The sequence below is a fragment of the Amblyraja radiata genome, chromosome 38, assembly GCF_010909765.2.
Source record: "Amblyraja radiata isolate CabotCenter1 chromosome 38, sAmbRad1.1.pri, whole genome shotgun sequence".
NCBI lineage: Eukaryota > Metazoa > Chordata > Chondrichthyes > Rajiformes > Rajidae > Amblyraja > Amblyraja radiata.
The window spans coordinates 4,940,321-4,956,195 of record NC_045993.1 but is presented as its reverse complement, the minus strand read 5'-3'; the positions used below and the strand labels follow the sequence as shown (position 1 = coordinate 4,956,195).

The following is a 15,875-nucleotide window of genomic DNA, read 5'->3' as shown; positions in this document are numbered from 1 at the left end:
TCCCCCTACCTGCCTCGCTTATGGCCACACCTTCCTTTCCTTGCTCACTGCCTACTGAATTAGTTAAACTGGTCGGTGTGACCATCCCCTGGCACAAAACATCCAGGTAATACTCCCCCTCCCTGATGTACCGCAGCGTATGAAGTTGGGTCTCCAGCTCATCAATGCGGAGCTGGAGTTCCTCTAGCCTCAAACACTTACTGCAGCTGTAGGGATCTTCTACATCAATGGTGTCGACAAATTCCCACATCTCGCAGTATTGGCACATCTCCTGACCGCCCATCTTATATAGGTAATTAACTGGTCCTGTTTAAGAATCCCCTACTGTATTGATACACCCCTTATTTATATAATCCTACCTCCTATAAATGGGAAAGTACTCACCCCAGCCGTAAATTACCTACTGGTTTGGCTGTCTAGTGGTAATTCCGTCCGCTCTTCCTGTCTGGTCCACTGCTCCCTTGCAGTGCGAGGCAAACCTCTTTGCCTCTGTTAGTCTCTGTTAGTCTCTCGAGCCGCGGCTCCGTCCGTCCTCCCTCGGCGACAGCACCTGTGGCACCGCGGTCGTGACGTCCCTTCCGTTCCTGCAGAGCCTTCCTGTCCTGGGCGGAGTCTGCAGCTAACTGTGTGCTCACGTCCGTTAAATCAAACGGACGATTTGATAGGGGACGATCAGCCATGATTGCAATGAATGGCGGTGCTGGCTCGAAGGGCCGAATGGCCTCCCCCTGCACCTATTTTCTATGTTTCTATGTTTCTATGTGAGCAGAGGAATCCGGAGAAAGTTGTACACGAGAAGAAGACAGAATTATCGTTGGATTAGTGTAACAGGGAGCTTGGTGGCTGGTGTGGATGTGATGGGCCGAAGGGCCTGTTTCTCTGCTGTATGATTCTATGGGCATGACAAGGTTGTTAAGATGAAGGCGGAATTTATCTCCTCAAGAACAATGTAGGAGATAGTGGGAAATAAGGGGAACTAACTTTAATCTTTAATCCCTTCCGCTGATTCCCCCAACCCCCCCAATACACAAGGAACAACATTGGGCCATTCGGCCCTTTAGGTCTACGCCACAGGGGTACAGGGTCTTGGTGAGACCACACCTGGAGTATTGCGGACAGTTTTGGTCTCCTAATCTGAGGAAAGACATTCTTGCCATAGAGGGAGTACAGAGAAGGTTCACCAGACTGATTCCTGGGATGGCAGGACTTTCATATGAAGAAAGACTGGATAGACTCGGTTTGTACTCGCTAGAATTTAGAAGATTGAGGGGGGATCTTATAGAAGCATACAAAATTCTTAAGGGGTTGGACAGGCTAGATGCAGGAAGATTGTTCCCGATGTTGGGGAAGTCCAGAACAAGGGGTCACAGTTTAAGGATAAGGGGGAAATCTTTTAGGACCGAGATGAGGAAAAACATTTTTCACACAGAGAGTGGTGAATCTGTGGAATTCTCTGCCACAGAAGGTAGTTGAGGCCACAGTTCATTGGCTATATTTAAGAGGGAGTTAGATGTGGCCCTTGTGGCTAAAGGGATCAGGGGGTATGGAGAGAAGGCAGGGATGGGATACTGAGTTGGATGATCAGCCATGATCATATTGAATGGCGGTGCAGGCTCGAAGGGCCGAATGGCCTACTCCTGCACCTATTTTCTATGTTTCTATGTTTCTAAACAACTAGACAGGAAAACTAATGGAGGCCATTCGGCCCATTGTGACTATGCCTGTGGAAAAACAGCTACTCACCCTTCCAGCATTGGACACCTAACCCTGCATGATTCTACAAGTACACGGCCATTGTTAAATATTTAGAGGGTTTCTACATCTAGGTTTCTATGTTTCTATTCAATCATGGCTGATCTATCTCTCCCTTCTAACCCCATTCACCTGCCTTCTCCCCTTAACCCCTGACACCCGTACTAATCAAGAATCTATCTATCCCTGCCTTAAAAATATTCATTGACTTGGCCTCCACAGCCCTCTGTGGCAAAGAATTCCGCAGATTCACCACCCTCTTCCATTCGTAAAGGAATGTTAATTCACAGTCAGCCACTAGGGGTGGTACTGAGCTCCCCTTGTGATGGCTATCCCTCACCCAGTCTAGGAGCTCCTCTCGGATCTTTGGTCTAAAGTTTGTTCTTTTTTTGACTGGTGTTACAGTCATAGAGTGATACAGCGTGGAAACAAGCCCTTCAGCCCAACTTGCCCACACCGGCCAACATGTCCCAGCTACACTAGTCCCACCTGCTGGATTTGGTCCATATCCCTCCAAGCCTGTCCTATCCGTGTACCTGTCTAACTGTTTCTCAAACATTGCAACAGTCTTCAACTACCTCCTCTGGCAGCTCGTTCCGTAAACCCACAAAATGTTACCCCTCAGATTCTTATTAAATCTTTTCCCCCTTTACCTTAACAATACAATACAATACAATTCAATTTATTGTCATTTGGACCCCTTGAGGTCCAAACGAAATGCCGTTTCTGCAGCCATACATTACAAACAAATAGACCCAAGACACAACATAATTTACATAAACATCCATCACATTGCTGTGATGGAAGGCCAAAAAAACGTATCTCTCCCCTGCACTCCCCCCCCCCGATGTCAGAGTCAAAGTCAAAGCCCCCGGCGGGCGATGGCGAATTGTCCCGCGGCCATTAAAGCCACGCCGGGTGATGCAAGGTCGCGCACCGGGTCTTGATGTTAGAGCCCCCGGCGTGCGCTCGCAGTCCCGCGGCCATTCCAAGCCGCGCGGGGTGATGCTGTAAGGCCCCGCTCCAGGAGCTCTTCAACCCCGCAACTCGGGCGGGAGAAGTCGCCGTTGCGGAAGCCCCGAAAAGCGGTCTCCCTCCAGGGACCCGTGGGCTCCCGGTGTCACTGTCCGCCAAACCCGCAGTTGCAGCCACCGAATCTCCGGCGGTCGGGCCGCAGCAGCGTCCACCACAGCTCCACCCGCTCTGGACTCGGCCAGCTCCGCGACGGTGAGGTGAGTAGTCGGCACCACAGCCCCCGGTCTTCCTGTTGGAGGCCGCTCCTCGTTGTAGCCCCAACGACAACGGAGACCCGACAAAGAAAAGGTCGGGTCTCCCGTGCAGGGAGAGATTTAAAAGTTTCCCCCTCCCCCCCACACCACCCCCACCCCCCCACACACGTACCCCAACAAAAAATAACAAAAACTACATAAAAACATAGACATAAAATAATAAAAACGCAGACGGACTGCAGAGGCCGCTGCTGACGAGAGTCGCGCCGCCCACCGGAGAAAATTGTATTATATTGTTTTACAAACAGGGCCTGTTTCCACACTGTAAACCCATGTCATCTGGTCCTCGATTCCCCTACTGTGGTCAGATTCATAGATAGGGATATGGAGGAATATGGGCCAAACACAGGCAGGTGGGACTAGTGTAGCTGGGACATGTTGGCCAGTGTGGGCAAGTTGGGGCGAAGGGCCTGTTTCCACACTGTATCACTCTATGACTCCAACTTCAGAGAAAACAAATACCATTGGTGGCTCGAAGGGCCGAATGGCCTACTCCTGCACCTATTTTCTATGTTTCTATGGTGGTACACTAAAATGCTGGAGAAACTCAGCGGGTGCAGCAGCATCTATGGAGCGAAGGAAATAGGCAACGTTTCGGGACGAAACGTTGCCTATTTCCTTCGCTCCATAGATGCTGCCTCACCCACTGAGTTTCTCCAGCACTTTTGTCTACCTTCGATTTTCCAGCATCTGCAGTTCCTTCTTTAAACACGATCTATTCCTCTCATGATTTTATACACCTCTATAAGATCACCCCTCATCCTCCTGCGCTCCAAGGAATAGAGTCCCAAGTGTTTCTTCCACCTGGGCTTCATCCTGCAGGAGATACTGATTTATCAGCTGAGGGAGAGAGTCGTAACGAAGGAAATCTAAGGCAAAAATTAAAAATGACCGGGGAATATCAGAGGAAAGATTCTGCTTTGCTAACGTCCAGAGATTGTAATCTGCTGCCTCCCTCACTCTGTCTGGCTGTCTGTGACTAAGGATTTTAGTATAAGAGCAGGGAGGTTCTACTGCAGTTGTACAGGGTCTTGGTGAGACCACACCTGGAGTATTGCGTACAGTTTTGGTCTCCTAATCTGAGGAAAGACATTGTTGCCATAGAGGGAGTACAGAGAAGGTTCACCAGACTGATTCCTGGGATGTCAGGACTTTCATATGAAGAAAGACTGGATAGACTCGGCTTGTACACATTGGAATTCAAAAGACTGAGGGGGGATCTTATAGAAACTTACAAAATTCTTAAGGGGTTGGACAGGCTAGATGCAGGAAGATTGTTCCCGATGTTGGGGAAGTCCAGAACTAGGGGTCACAGTTTAAGGATAAGAGGGAAGACTTTTAGGACCGAGATGAGGAAATCATTTTTTACACAGAGAGTGGTGAATCTGTGGAATTCTCTGCCACAGAAGGTAGTTGAGGCCACAGTTCATTGGCTATATTTAAGAGGAAGTTAGATGTGGCCCTTGTGGCTAAAGGGATCAGAGGGTATGGAGAGAAGGCAGGGATGGGATACTGAGTTGGATGATCAGCCATGATCATATTGAATGGCGGTGCAGGCTCGAAGGGCCGAATGGCCTACTCCTGCACCTATTTTCTATGTTTCTATGTGTGTCTTACTCTCTCTCTATGTATGTGTAAAATCGGTCGGTTTACTCTCCCACCTCTCAGGGTCTGGATCCTTGTACATCAAGGTTCATTGGGTTATTTACAGCCAGTAGTCAGGGAATGTTGTACAAGTCCAACCGGTTCAGTTGAGCCGAGGTACAGTGAAAAGCTTTTGTTGCAATCGAGCCATTTACAGCGTATAGATTCATAGATAAGGGAGTAACGTTTAGTGCAAGGTAAAGCCAGCAAAGTCTGGTCAAGGATAGTCTGAGGGACATCAAAGAGGTAGATAGTAGTTCAGGCATAACCAATGTCCATGTGTGTTCTTTCTCTCCCTGTGTGTATGTGTGGAAGATGGGTCGATTTGCCTCTCCACCTCTCAGTATCTGGGTCCATGGCCACCAAGGTCACTAATAGGGTTGCCAACTGTCCCGTATTAGCCGGGACATCCCGTATTTGGGCTGAATTGGTTCGTCCCGTACGGGACCGCCCTTGTCCCCGTATTTGACCGCTACTACTCGGGTCGGATCAGAGCGCCACGTCCGGCCCCCCCTCACCACGTCCCGACGTAGTGCAGCCCGTGGAGTGCAGCAGCAGCACCTCGCCAGTGGGCCCGGAGGTCGGTCGGCAGCCTGGCCAGCTGTCCCACGCCTTCGGACCTTCGCTTACCGCCGACACCACCACCACCACCCCTCCTTCTCACGGCCGATCATCGGTTCATGAGTTGGACGGGGCGCCGGACTTTGCGCGCGGCCCCCGGGACAAAACTCCTCAGCTGGCCCGCCGGCTGGGCTTTGTGTGCAGTCCAGCACCCCGGGCCAACTCATCATTCACCCAGCCACGGCCCAGTCGGTCAACGAATTGCCGTCGGGAATTTGTCCCGTATTTTGACCTTTTGTCCCTGATTTGGGAGTGAGAAAGTTGGCGACCCTGGTCACTGGCGATATCTACAGCCAGGTGAGAGGTAGCATTGTGTGTGTCTAACCAATAACCAGTCCATGTGTGTGTGTAAAATTGGTCGATTTACCTCTCGAGCTCTCAGTATCTGGGTCCATGTACACCAAGATCACTAGGGTTATCTACAGCCTGTGTTGAGGGAATATTGAGCGAGTGTTACCAATAACTGCTCCATGTGTGTTCATTCTCTCCTGGTGTGTATGTGTGCAACATGATTGAGATACTCTGCTGCCTCTCAGTATCTGGGCTCATGTACGTTGATGTTCACAGGGTTATATGCAGCCAGTGTTGAGGGAATGCTGTGCGAGTCTAACCATCTGTGTCAATAGACAACAGACAATAGACAATAGGTGCAGGAGTAGGCCATTTCGCCCTTCGAGCCAGCACCGCCATTCAATGTGATCATGGCCGATCATCCCCAATCAGTACCCCGTTCCTGCCTTCTCCCCATACCCCCTGACTCCGCTATCTTTAAGAGCCCTATCTAGCTCTCTCTTGAAAGCATCCAGAGAACCTGCCTCCACCGCCCTCTGAGGCAGAGAATTCCACAGACTCACCACTCTCTGTGAGAAAAAGTGTTTCCTCGTCTCCGTTCTAAATGGCTTACTCCTTATTCTTAAACTGTGTGTGGCCCCTGGTTCTGGACTCCCCCAACATCAGGAACATCTTTCCTGCCTCTAGCGTGTCCAAGCCCTTAACAATCTTATATGTTTCAATGAGAAACCCTCTCATCCTTCTAACCTCCAGAGTGTACAAGCCCAGCTGCTCCATTCTCTCAGCACATGACAGTCCTGCCATCCTGGGAATTAACCTTGTAAACCTACGCTGCGATCCCTCAATAGCGAGAATGTCCTTCCTCAAATTAGGGGACCAAAAATACTCCAGGTGTGGTCTCACTAGGGCTCTGTACAACTGCAGAAGGTTCTTGGTTCTTGGTTTCTTGGTCCTCCAAAATATTCCAAATGGAATTTAAACTGGAGGTGGTGAAGGGAGGACTTAAGCCAGAAAGGGTTATTGGGAAGAAAGAGCTACCTTAAATTTAGTTGGGTCTGGTTGGGTAACTATAGTTGGGTGGAGACTATTCCATGCTTTAATTGTGCGGGGGAAGAACGAATTGCTGTACACATCTGTCTTTGTAGCTGGGATCACAAATTGGATCGAATGCCCTCGTCTGCTCCTAATTGGTTTGTGTTTGGTGTAGGTCTTGTAGTCTATGTCGAGCTGACCATTTAACATTTTGTAAAAACAGGCCAAACGGTTCCTTCTCTCCCTGTGGGCTATGTGTACAAGATGTTAGGTATACCTCTCCATTGTATGTGTGTCCATGTACGTTGGCACAATGGGCTAAGTGTTCGGCTGGCAACCGGAAGGTAGCCGGTTCGAATCCCGCTTGGAGTGCGTACTGTCGTTGTGTCCTTGGGCAAGACACTTCACCCACCTTTGCCTGTGTGTGAATGTGTGTGAATGTGTGTGAGTGATTGGTGGTGGTCGGAGGGGCCGTAGGCGCAGATTGGCAGCCATGCTTCCGTCAGTCTGCCCCAGGGCAGCTGTGGCTACAGAAGTAGCTTACCACCACCGAGTGTGACTGAGGAGTGAATGAATAATGCGATGTAAAGCGCCTTGAGTATTAGAAAGGCGCTATATAAATCCCATCCATCATTATTATTATTATACGTGCAGCCGGTCCTGTGCGGGTCTAACCGTGCTGTGTTCTTTCTTCTCTCCCCGTGGTGGCGCGCTCAAGATCCCAAGCAGAACGGGGATGCGGCCAACGCGGCCCTGGCCAATGAGGACTGCCCCACCATTGACCAGGCGCTGTCTCCGGAGGACAACCAGGCAGTGACGCCGGGCGGGAGGGAGAGGTACGCCCGCGACAGAGCCTGCTTCCTGCTGACCACCGGAGACTTTGAGCACTCCCCCGACGGAAATATCCGCAAAGGTACCACATGAAGCCCCTCGAGCCCAAACGGAAGAGGGATATACACGCAGGTCCATAGTCTGAATACACAGATTGGCGGGATGGGTGTTGTGCGATGGGGGTCTTTGGTTGCCATCCGTTGGGTCCTTGAGATGGTCTACAAGGTGAGGGGGGTTGGGGGAGGTGGGGCTGAAATGCTCACTTGGAATTAACATTCGGCAAATTCTCCACGGGATGTACAGAATTCCAACCTGTATCCAATATTCTGGAATCACAATCGCAATTGGTTTCCTGCCTGAATTGGTTTTCATAAGAAAGTGTCCAGAATTGCAAATCAGGAAATCTAATCCATCCGATCGGGCAATGTCCATGAGACCACTCCCTAACCCCCCCCCATCCTCTTTCTCCAGAGATGTTGCCTGGTCCCACTGAGTTACCAGTCTATCTCCCTGTCCTTGTCCACCTTCTGGCCTTCCTCAAGTTTGTGTGTGCTGAAGAAGTGTCTCGACCCGAAACGTTGCCCAGTCCTTCTCTCCAGAGATGCTGCCTGACCCGCTGAGTTACTCCAGCTTTTTGTGTCTATCCACACTGAATGTTAGTTGCCTCCTTTCAGCTCACTTGCTGCTCATCTGGATGGGAACCAGGGGTGGGTCTCTTTCACGGGGGTGGGCAACTAGACCAGATAGAGTCTGAGACCCAAGCTTAGGGGAAACCTCACTGCCCACTGTCATAGAATCATAGAATGATACATCGTGGAAACAGCTGCTGAGGCCCACACCGGCCAACATGCCCCATCTACACTAGTCCAACCCTGCCCGCGTTTGGTCCATATCCCTCCAAACCTGTCCTATCCATGTACCTGTCACGCTGTCTCTTAAACTTTGGGATAGTCCCAGCCTCAACTACCAGCAGTGGGTGGTGCGCCTCAACTGAGTCCCAGCCTCAACTACATTGAGATAGTCCTCCAGCAGCTCGTTCCATACACCCACCTCCCTTTGTGTGGATAAAGTTACCCCTCAGATTCCTATTAAATCTTTTCCCCCTTCACCTTTTGGGCCGACAGATGGCACAATGGGCTAAGTGTTCGGCTGGCAACCGGAAGGTAGCCGGTTCGAATCCCGCTTGGAGTGCATACTGTCGTTGTGTCCTTGGGCAAGACACTTCACCCACCTTTGCCTGTGTGTGAATGTGTGTGAGTGATTGGTGGTGGTCGGAGGGGCCGTAGGCGCAGATTGGCAGCCACGCTTCCGTCAGTCTGCCCCAGGGCAGCTGTGGCTACAGAAGTAGCTTACCACCACCGAGTGTGACTGAGGAGCGAATGAATAATGCGATGTAAAGCGCCTTGAGTATTAGAAAGGCGCTATATAAATCCCATCCATTATTATTATTATTATTACCTTGAACATCACATTGGACAACTCTCCCCATGTCCAGTTAATCAGTCCCCACCCTGGCTACCTCACAGTGGCCGGGCATTGGCCTTTTGGATCTCCTAACCCGGGGACCTGTAGTCCCAGCCAACACCTCCAAATCGGTGTCGAAAGCCCCGACCTGCAACGCTGCCGATCCCTCCTCCCCAGGGATGGTGCCCCATCCCGCTGAGTTGCTCCAGTGCCCTGCGTCCCTTCCTCCACATGGAGTGCCGGGAAGCAAGGGAGGGAATGGGATTGGCAGGGATTGCTCCGCGGGCTGGCACGGAGTCAAAGGGCCGAACGGCCTCCTCTGGCGACGCAGGCGGATGCGAACCGGACCTTGGGGTGAAAGGCCAGGACTTCCAGCAGCTCAGCAAACAAACCCCACTACCTCCTGAAACCCTAGTGTTGTCCCCAAACCTTGGCCTGGGGCCAATGCACCACTCAGATGGGGCATCCAATATCCCGCCCCCCTCCTCCTCCTCACCTCCCAAACCTTGGCCCGGGGCCAACGCACCACTCAGATGGGGCATCCAATATCCCGCCCTCCCCCCCCCCCCTCCTCCCAAACCTTGGCCCGGGGCCAACGCACCACTCAGATGGGGCATCCAATATCCTCCCCTCCCCACCGGCTAACAGCTATCCCTAGGATTGGCAGTGATATGGAGCTGAAATTAATACATGGTTACTCAAGATAAGATTAGCCCAGCAAGAAAAATTTAAAATATACAATGCCATCAAACCCTCAGAAACTTCCCAACCATCCCCCCCCCCCCCCCCCCCGCCCCCCTTGGGACCTTGCTAGGATAACGTCCGATTTATTTTTGTCACTCCATGGGCAAGCCAGGCGAAACGTTACACCAATCTATAAATAAAATCAAAGGGACTGTTCGTTCAGGGCATCCAGGAAACCTGAATCAGGAACGGAGACATGTGGCACCTTTGAGTGGGGGCCACCATCAAGGACCCTCAATGGAGATTGGCAACCAGAGGTGACTAGGAATGGAGAGGGGCGTTCAGCGCGCGGCTGGAATGAAGGCTTCCACCCACTCAAACCATCACATAATCTCCGACATCCTCTTGCCTCACGTGTGTCCGCCATTGCTTTTCCTTTTCCCCTGGGCTACGAGATCTCTGTGTTACTGGCAGGGGCGATAACATTAGTGTGATGAGGTGAATGAGCGATAGAGGGGGAGAGAGTTCGAGGGAGAGAGGGAGAGAAGCTCTTGGGGTTAACGGAATCAAGGGATACGGGGAGAAAGCAGGAACGGGGTACTGAATTTGGATGATCGGACCCTCAATGGAGGGCCGAGTGGCCTACTCCTGTTACTATGCTATTAGTGGGGCAGCGGGCAAGAATGTGAGGGGACTCTGGACCTTCTTGAGTCGGTGGGACGGGTCACTTGCTGAGCAGGATCGACGGAGGGGCGACTTAAGCTGGCGGTTCTCACCCATTGTTCCGTTGGGGGAGTCCAGAACCAGGGGTCACACAGTTTAAGAATAAGGGGTAGGCAGGCCATTTGGGACCGAGACGAGGAAAAAACGTTTTCGCCCAAAGAGTTGTGAGCCTGTGGAATCTCTACCACAGAAGGCCAATTGGGGACCAATTCACTGGATGTTTTCAAGAGAGAGTAAGATTTAGCTCTTAGGGTTTAAGGAATCAAGGGATATGGGGGAGAAAGCAGGAACGGGGTACGGATTTTGGATGATCCAGCCATGATCATATGGAATGGCGGTGCTGGTTCGAAGGGCCGAATGGCCTACTCCTGCACCTATTGTCTATGTTTCTATGTTTCCATGTTCTGGGTTGGATGGATACATCAGCAGGTAGGTCCTACCCATCTGTGGTGGACCAGCAATGTCCGTGTCCTCATCATTCCCACTCTTGGCCAGAAGCCCCGACTTGTCAAATAGTCATAGAGTGTACTGTACACTGACAATGACAATGAAAGTTGAATCTGAATCTGAATCTGAATCTGAGTGATACAGTGTGGAAACAGGCCCTACAGCCCAACTTGCCCACACTGGCCAACATGTCCCAGCTACACTAGTCCCTCATTTGGTCCATATCCCTCCAAACCAGCCCTATCCACGTACCTGTCTAACTGTTTCTTAAATGTTGGGATAGTCCCAGCCTCAACTACCTCCTCTGGCAGCTCGTTCCATACACCGGAACTGTGTAAAACTGTGTCCATAACTGCGTGAAAAAGTTACCACTCAGATTCCTTTGAACTCTTTTCCCCTTCACCTTGAACCTGTGTCCTCTGGTCCTCGATTCCCCTACTCTGGGCAAGAGATTGTGCATCTACCCGATCTATTCCTCTCATGATTGTATACACCTCTATAAGATCATACTCATCCTCCTGCGCTCCAAGGAATAGAGACCCAGCCTACTCAACCTCTCCCTATAGCTCAAACCCTCTACTCCTGGCAACATCCTTGCAAACCTTCTCTGCACCATTTCCAGCTGACCAACATCTTTCCTATAACATGGTGCCCAGAACCGAACACAATACTCTGAACACGCCAACGCCTTATACAACTGCAACATGGCCTCCCACCTTCTATACTCAATACTCTGACTGACGAAGGCTACTCTGATTGATGTTGCCAATGGACACCTTTCCCATTCCTCCCCCCCCCCACAACCATTGACCACAATGATCCCCCATTGCTCAGGGATGAGTAGCAGCCTTGACCAGCCCTTAATCCTGACTTCCTTGGGTATGGGAGAGAACTTTGTCCAACTGAGAGGAGTTGCGAGAACGAAAGGCTTGTAAGACTCCGTTAGACCCTTTGAGACATTCCCCAAGGTCTCCACAGCCAATGAAGTACTTTGTAAAGAGTGGTCACCATTATAATGTGGGAGCCAGATAATACACACACACACACACACACACACACACACACACACACACACACACACACACACACACACACACACACACACACACACACACACACACACACACACACACACACACAGGGCAACCTCATAATGAAGAGAGAGTCTGTTTTTCCTGGCTTATTGTGAGATCCACTTTGGCGTTGAACACTGGAGATAACTGGTAGACACACACACACTTCTGGAGTAACTCAGTGTGTCAGGCAGCATCTATGGAGAAAAGGAACAGTTGATGTTTTGTTTTGAGGAGGATCTGATGCAGGGTCTCAACCCAGAACATCACCCAATCGTTTTCTCCAGAGATACTGCCTGACATTCCTGAGTTACTCCACCATTTTGTGTCTATCTTTTCAGTGCAAACCAACGCCTGCAGTTCCTTCCAACACATCTGACTGCTGGGAGCAGGAATGGTTTGTTGGCCTTACGCAAATGACCCAGTGGAGGTGCAGGAATCACCCGAAGGCCTGGAGGTCTCCTTATGTCCTCACCAAAGCTGGACTCACCTTTCGAGCAGAAGCCTCTCCCAGGGCGGCATGGTGGCCTACTGGTACAGCTACTGCCTTTCAGCGCCAGAGACCCGGGTCCGTTCTTGACCACGGGAGCATGTCTGTGTGGAGTTTGCACGTTCTGCCCGTGACCTGCGTGGGACTGTCCTGCGTGGGGAAAAAAAAGCCCTTCGGCCCACCGTGTCCGAGCCGACCAGCGATCCCCGCACATTAACATAGAAACATAGAAACATGGAAAATAGGTGCAGGAGTAGAGGCCATTCGGCCCTTCGAGCCTGCACCGCCATTCAATATGATCATGGCTGATCATCCAACTCAGTATCCCATCCCTGCCTTCTCTCCATTCCCCCTGATCCCTTTAGCCACAAGGGCCACATCTAACTCCCTCTTAAATATAGCCAATGAACTGTGGCCTCAATGAACTGCGGCAGAGAATTCCACAGATTCACCACTCTCTGTGTAAAAAATGATTTTCTCATCTCTGTCCTAAAAGACTTCCCTCTTATCCTTAACACTATCCTACGCACGCTGGGGACAATTTCACACTTACACCAAGCCAATTAACCTACAAACCTGTACCTCTTTGGAGTGTGGGAGGAAACAGGAGATCTCGGAGAAAACCCACGCAGGTCACGGGGAGAACGTGCAAACTCCGTACAGGCAGCACCCGTAGTCGGGAACAAACCGGGACCTCTGGCGTTACTGCTGCGCCAGCGTGCCACCCGATGCCCGTATATAAAACCACTCCCTTAACCCAGTAATCTCAAATTCGGCCAACACAATGCCAGCCGAGAGCTATAATGCTCACTAAGAATTTATGTGGGTTGTAATCATTAATTCAAATTTTAATTTAGATTCTAATTTCTTCATATAAATTAGAACTTGCCTCAGTCAGAGCAAAACCAAGCGCTCATCTCCACTGGCCATTAAAAGTCAATTAGAGTTAGCGTGCTTAATGGCACGACATTTTGTCACCACATCCCCCCCCCTTGACAGAGAGAAAATACCCGTCACAGATGTGGCAGTGGAATAATAACTTAATTCGATTGATAAATCTCTGGCCCGTGCAGGGATAGCTGAGGGGATTAAACTTGGCCTCCTTGCCTTATAGCAACACAGAAACATAGACAATAGGTGCAGGAGTAGGCCATTCGGCCCTTCGAGCCTGCACCGCCATTCGATATGATCATGGCTGATCATCCAACTCAGTATCCCGTACCTGCCTTCTCTCCATACCCCCTGATCCCTTTAGCCACAAGGGCCACATCTAACTCCCTCTTAAATATAGCCAATGAACTGTGGCCTCAACTACATTCTGTGGCAGAGAATTCCACAGATTCACCACTCTCTGTGTGAAAAATGTTTTCCTCATCTCGGTCCTAAAAGATTTCCCCCTTATCCTTAAACTGTGTGACCCCCTTGTTCTGGACTTCCACAACATCGGGAACAATCTTCCTGCATCTAGCCTGTCCAACCCCTTAAGAATTGCAGCGCTCCCTCCAGTTAACTCAGGGAAACAGGGATTCTCCCATTCATCTGTCCCACTGCTTTCCCTGTGCTTCAACTCTGCGGCATTCCCCTCTGCTGCACCACAGTTACGATAGCCTTTGCTGCCACCAGTGTGTCTGTCCAGGTCTTACCCCCTCAACGATTCCGCCTGTTCTCTGACTGCTGCTTCGGTATGTATCAGAAACAGTTTAGGGGTAACATGAGGGGGAACTTCTTTACTCAGAGAGTGGCGGCTGTGTGGAATGAGCTTCCAGTGGAAGTGGTGGAGGCAGGTTTGATTTTATCATTTAAAAATAAATCGGATAGGTATATGGACGGGAAAGAAATGGAGGGTTGTGGTCTGAGTGCAGGTAGATGGGACCAGGTGAGAATAAGTGTTCGGCACGGACTAGAAGGGCCGAGATGGCCTGTTTCCGTGCTGTAATGGTTATATGGTTATTGAGTATGTTCCTGGAGGTGGCCACGGTTGCTGGTGAAGGGACCGGTGAAGGGACGGGGGGAGGAGAGGGGGGGGAGGGGGGGTCCTTTTGGTACCAAGGAGAGGAAGAGCCCAGTGGGATTGAGCTCGATAAGCTCTGCCAGTGGTCTTGTGGTTCATGTGTGTGTGCTCTTTGTGTACGGAATGTGCAACGCTGTCATGACCCGCATGCATGCATGACTGGGGATGACTGATGTTGCCACTGACTCTGAGACATCGTAACTCCCTGGTGGAAGTCCCCGATTCACCTTTCCCTAGAAACTCTCTGGGCAGGAAGGTGGTTGGGTTGAAAGATCTTTGCGGAGGAACGTTACCTTCCGAGCAGAGAAAGGGATCAAAACTCATTTCAATTAGTAGGGAGATCGAAGGGTAATAGCCCTGTCCCACGGTACGAGTTCATTCAAGAGCTCTCCCGAGTTTAAAACAAAAATCAAACTCGTGGTAAGCACACGGAGAAGGTACGTAGCGGGTACGTCGGAGCTCGGGGACGTCTCTTAGCAGCTCGTAACGCTAACGGCAGGTACTCGGGTAAGCTCGGGAAGACTCGTGAAGATTTTTCAACACGTTGAAAAATGTCCACGAGAGCCCCGAGTACCCACGATCGGACATTGCCGTAAATCCCCGAGTTCGAATCAGGGCAAACTCGGGAGAAGTCTTGAATGAACTCGTACAGTGGGACAGGGCTTTTAGGAGGGAGTTGTGCATAAGAGCACAATATGTACAATATTGACATCATTGGGAAGCTGAAATAAAATCTCGCCCATGGCAGGAGTTACAGTATGTGTTGTCACATGGGGTTTGGAGATTGTCAATTGGAATTCAGGGGTGGATGAACCCATCCTTACTCCCTTACACACTATGTTCATCAGGTCATAAGTGACATGAGCAGAATTAGGCCATTCGGCCCATCAAGTCTACCCCGCCATTCAATCCTGGTTAACCCATCTCTCTTGCCTTCTCCCCACAGCCCCTGACACCCCGACCTACTAATCGAGAATATATCTACCTCTTGTAGGGAAGAACAGATCAGGAATGTAGGACTGACGGGAATGAACTGACCACCGACCTAGAAACCGTTGGGTGGAATAACCTTCTGTCTTGTAAAAGAAAGTTAACATATAAGAAACATGAGAAAACATTGTAGGCCAAGCCTTTGGGTATTTTTTAAGGCAGACACCGACAGATTCTTGATTAGTGTGGGGTGTCAGGGGCTATGGGGAGATGGCAGGAGAGTGGGGTTGAGAGGGAGAGATAGATCAGCCATGATTGAATGGCGGGGTAGACTTGATGGGCCGAATGGCCTAATTCTGCTCCTAGAAATTATGACCTTATGAAGATAGTGAGTGATATCTTCTGGGATATTGTATCTAGTTCCCTTGGTAGAGTAATGCGGAACATTGAGTGGAATACCAGGGAATCATTAAAGAGCTATTCCCACTAAAACAAAACACCTGCTTAAAAAAACACACCAAACCCTGACAGTTTGTAGTGGTGAATAGAGGTGAGATGTGGTTTTTGTCGCTCTCTGAGTGTGCGTGTGTTTG

At 50.4% G+C, this 15,875-nt stretch overlaps 1 protein-coding gene and 1 long non-coding RNA gene across 2 annotated transcripts in view; one reads left to right on the top strand and one right to left on the bottom strand.

Annotated features, from left to right (window-relative positions):
* Positions 1-7,583, top strand: part of LOC116966913 (potassium voltage-gated channel subfamily C member 1-like) — a 51,651-nt gene extending 44,068 nt beyond the window's left edge. Inside the window, exon 3 of the mRNA XM_033013286.1 lies at positions 7,348-7,583. Within this exon, the coding sequence (XP_032869177.1) occupies positions 7,348-7,553 (206 nt within the window). The 3' untranslated portion in view covers positions 7,554-7,583. The remainder of the gene's footprint in view (positions 1-7,347) is intronic.
* LOC116966914 overlaps positions 6,418-15,875 on the bottom strand; it is a 23,586-nt gene continuing 14,128 nt past the window's right edge. Inside the window, exons 3-5 of the long non-coding RNA XR_004410092.1 lie at positions 14,014-14,018; positions 12,918-12,923; positions 6,418-6,428 (exon numbers count right to left, since the gene is read on the bottom strand). This is a non-coding gene — a long non-coding RNA (uncharacterized LOC116966914). The remainder of the gene's footprint in view (positions 6,429-12,917; positions 12,924-14,013; positions 14,019-15,875) is intronic.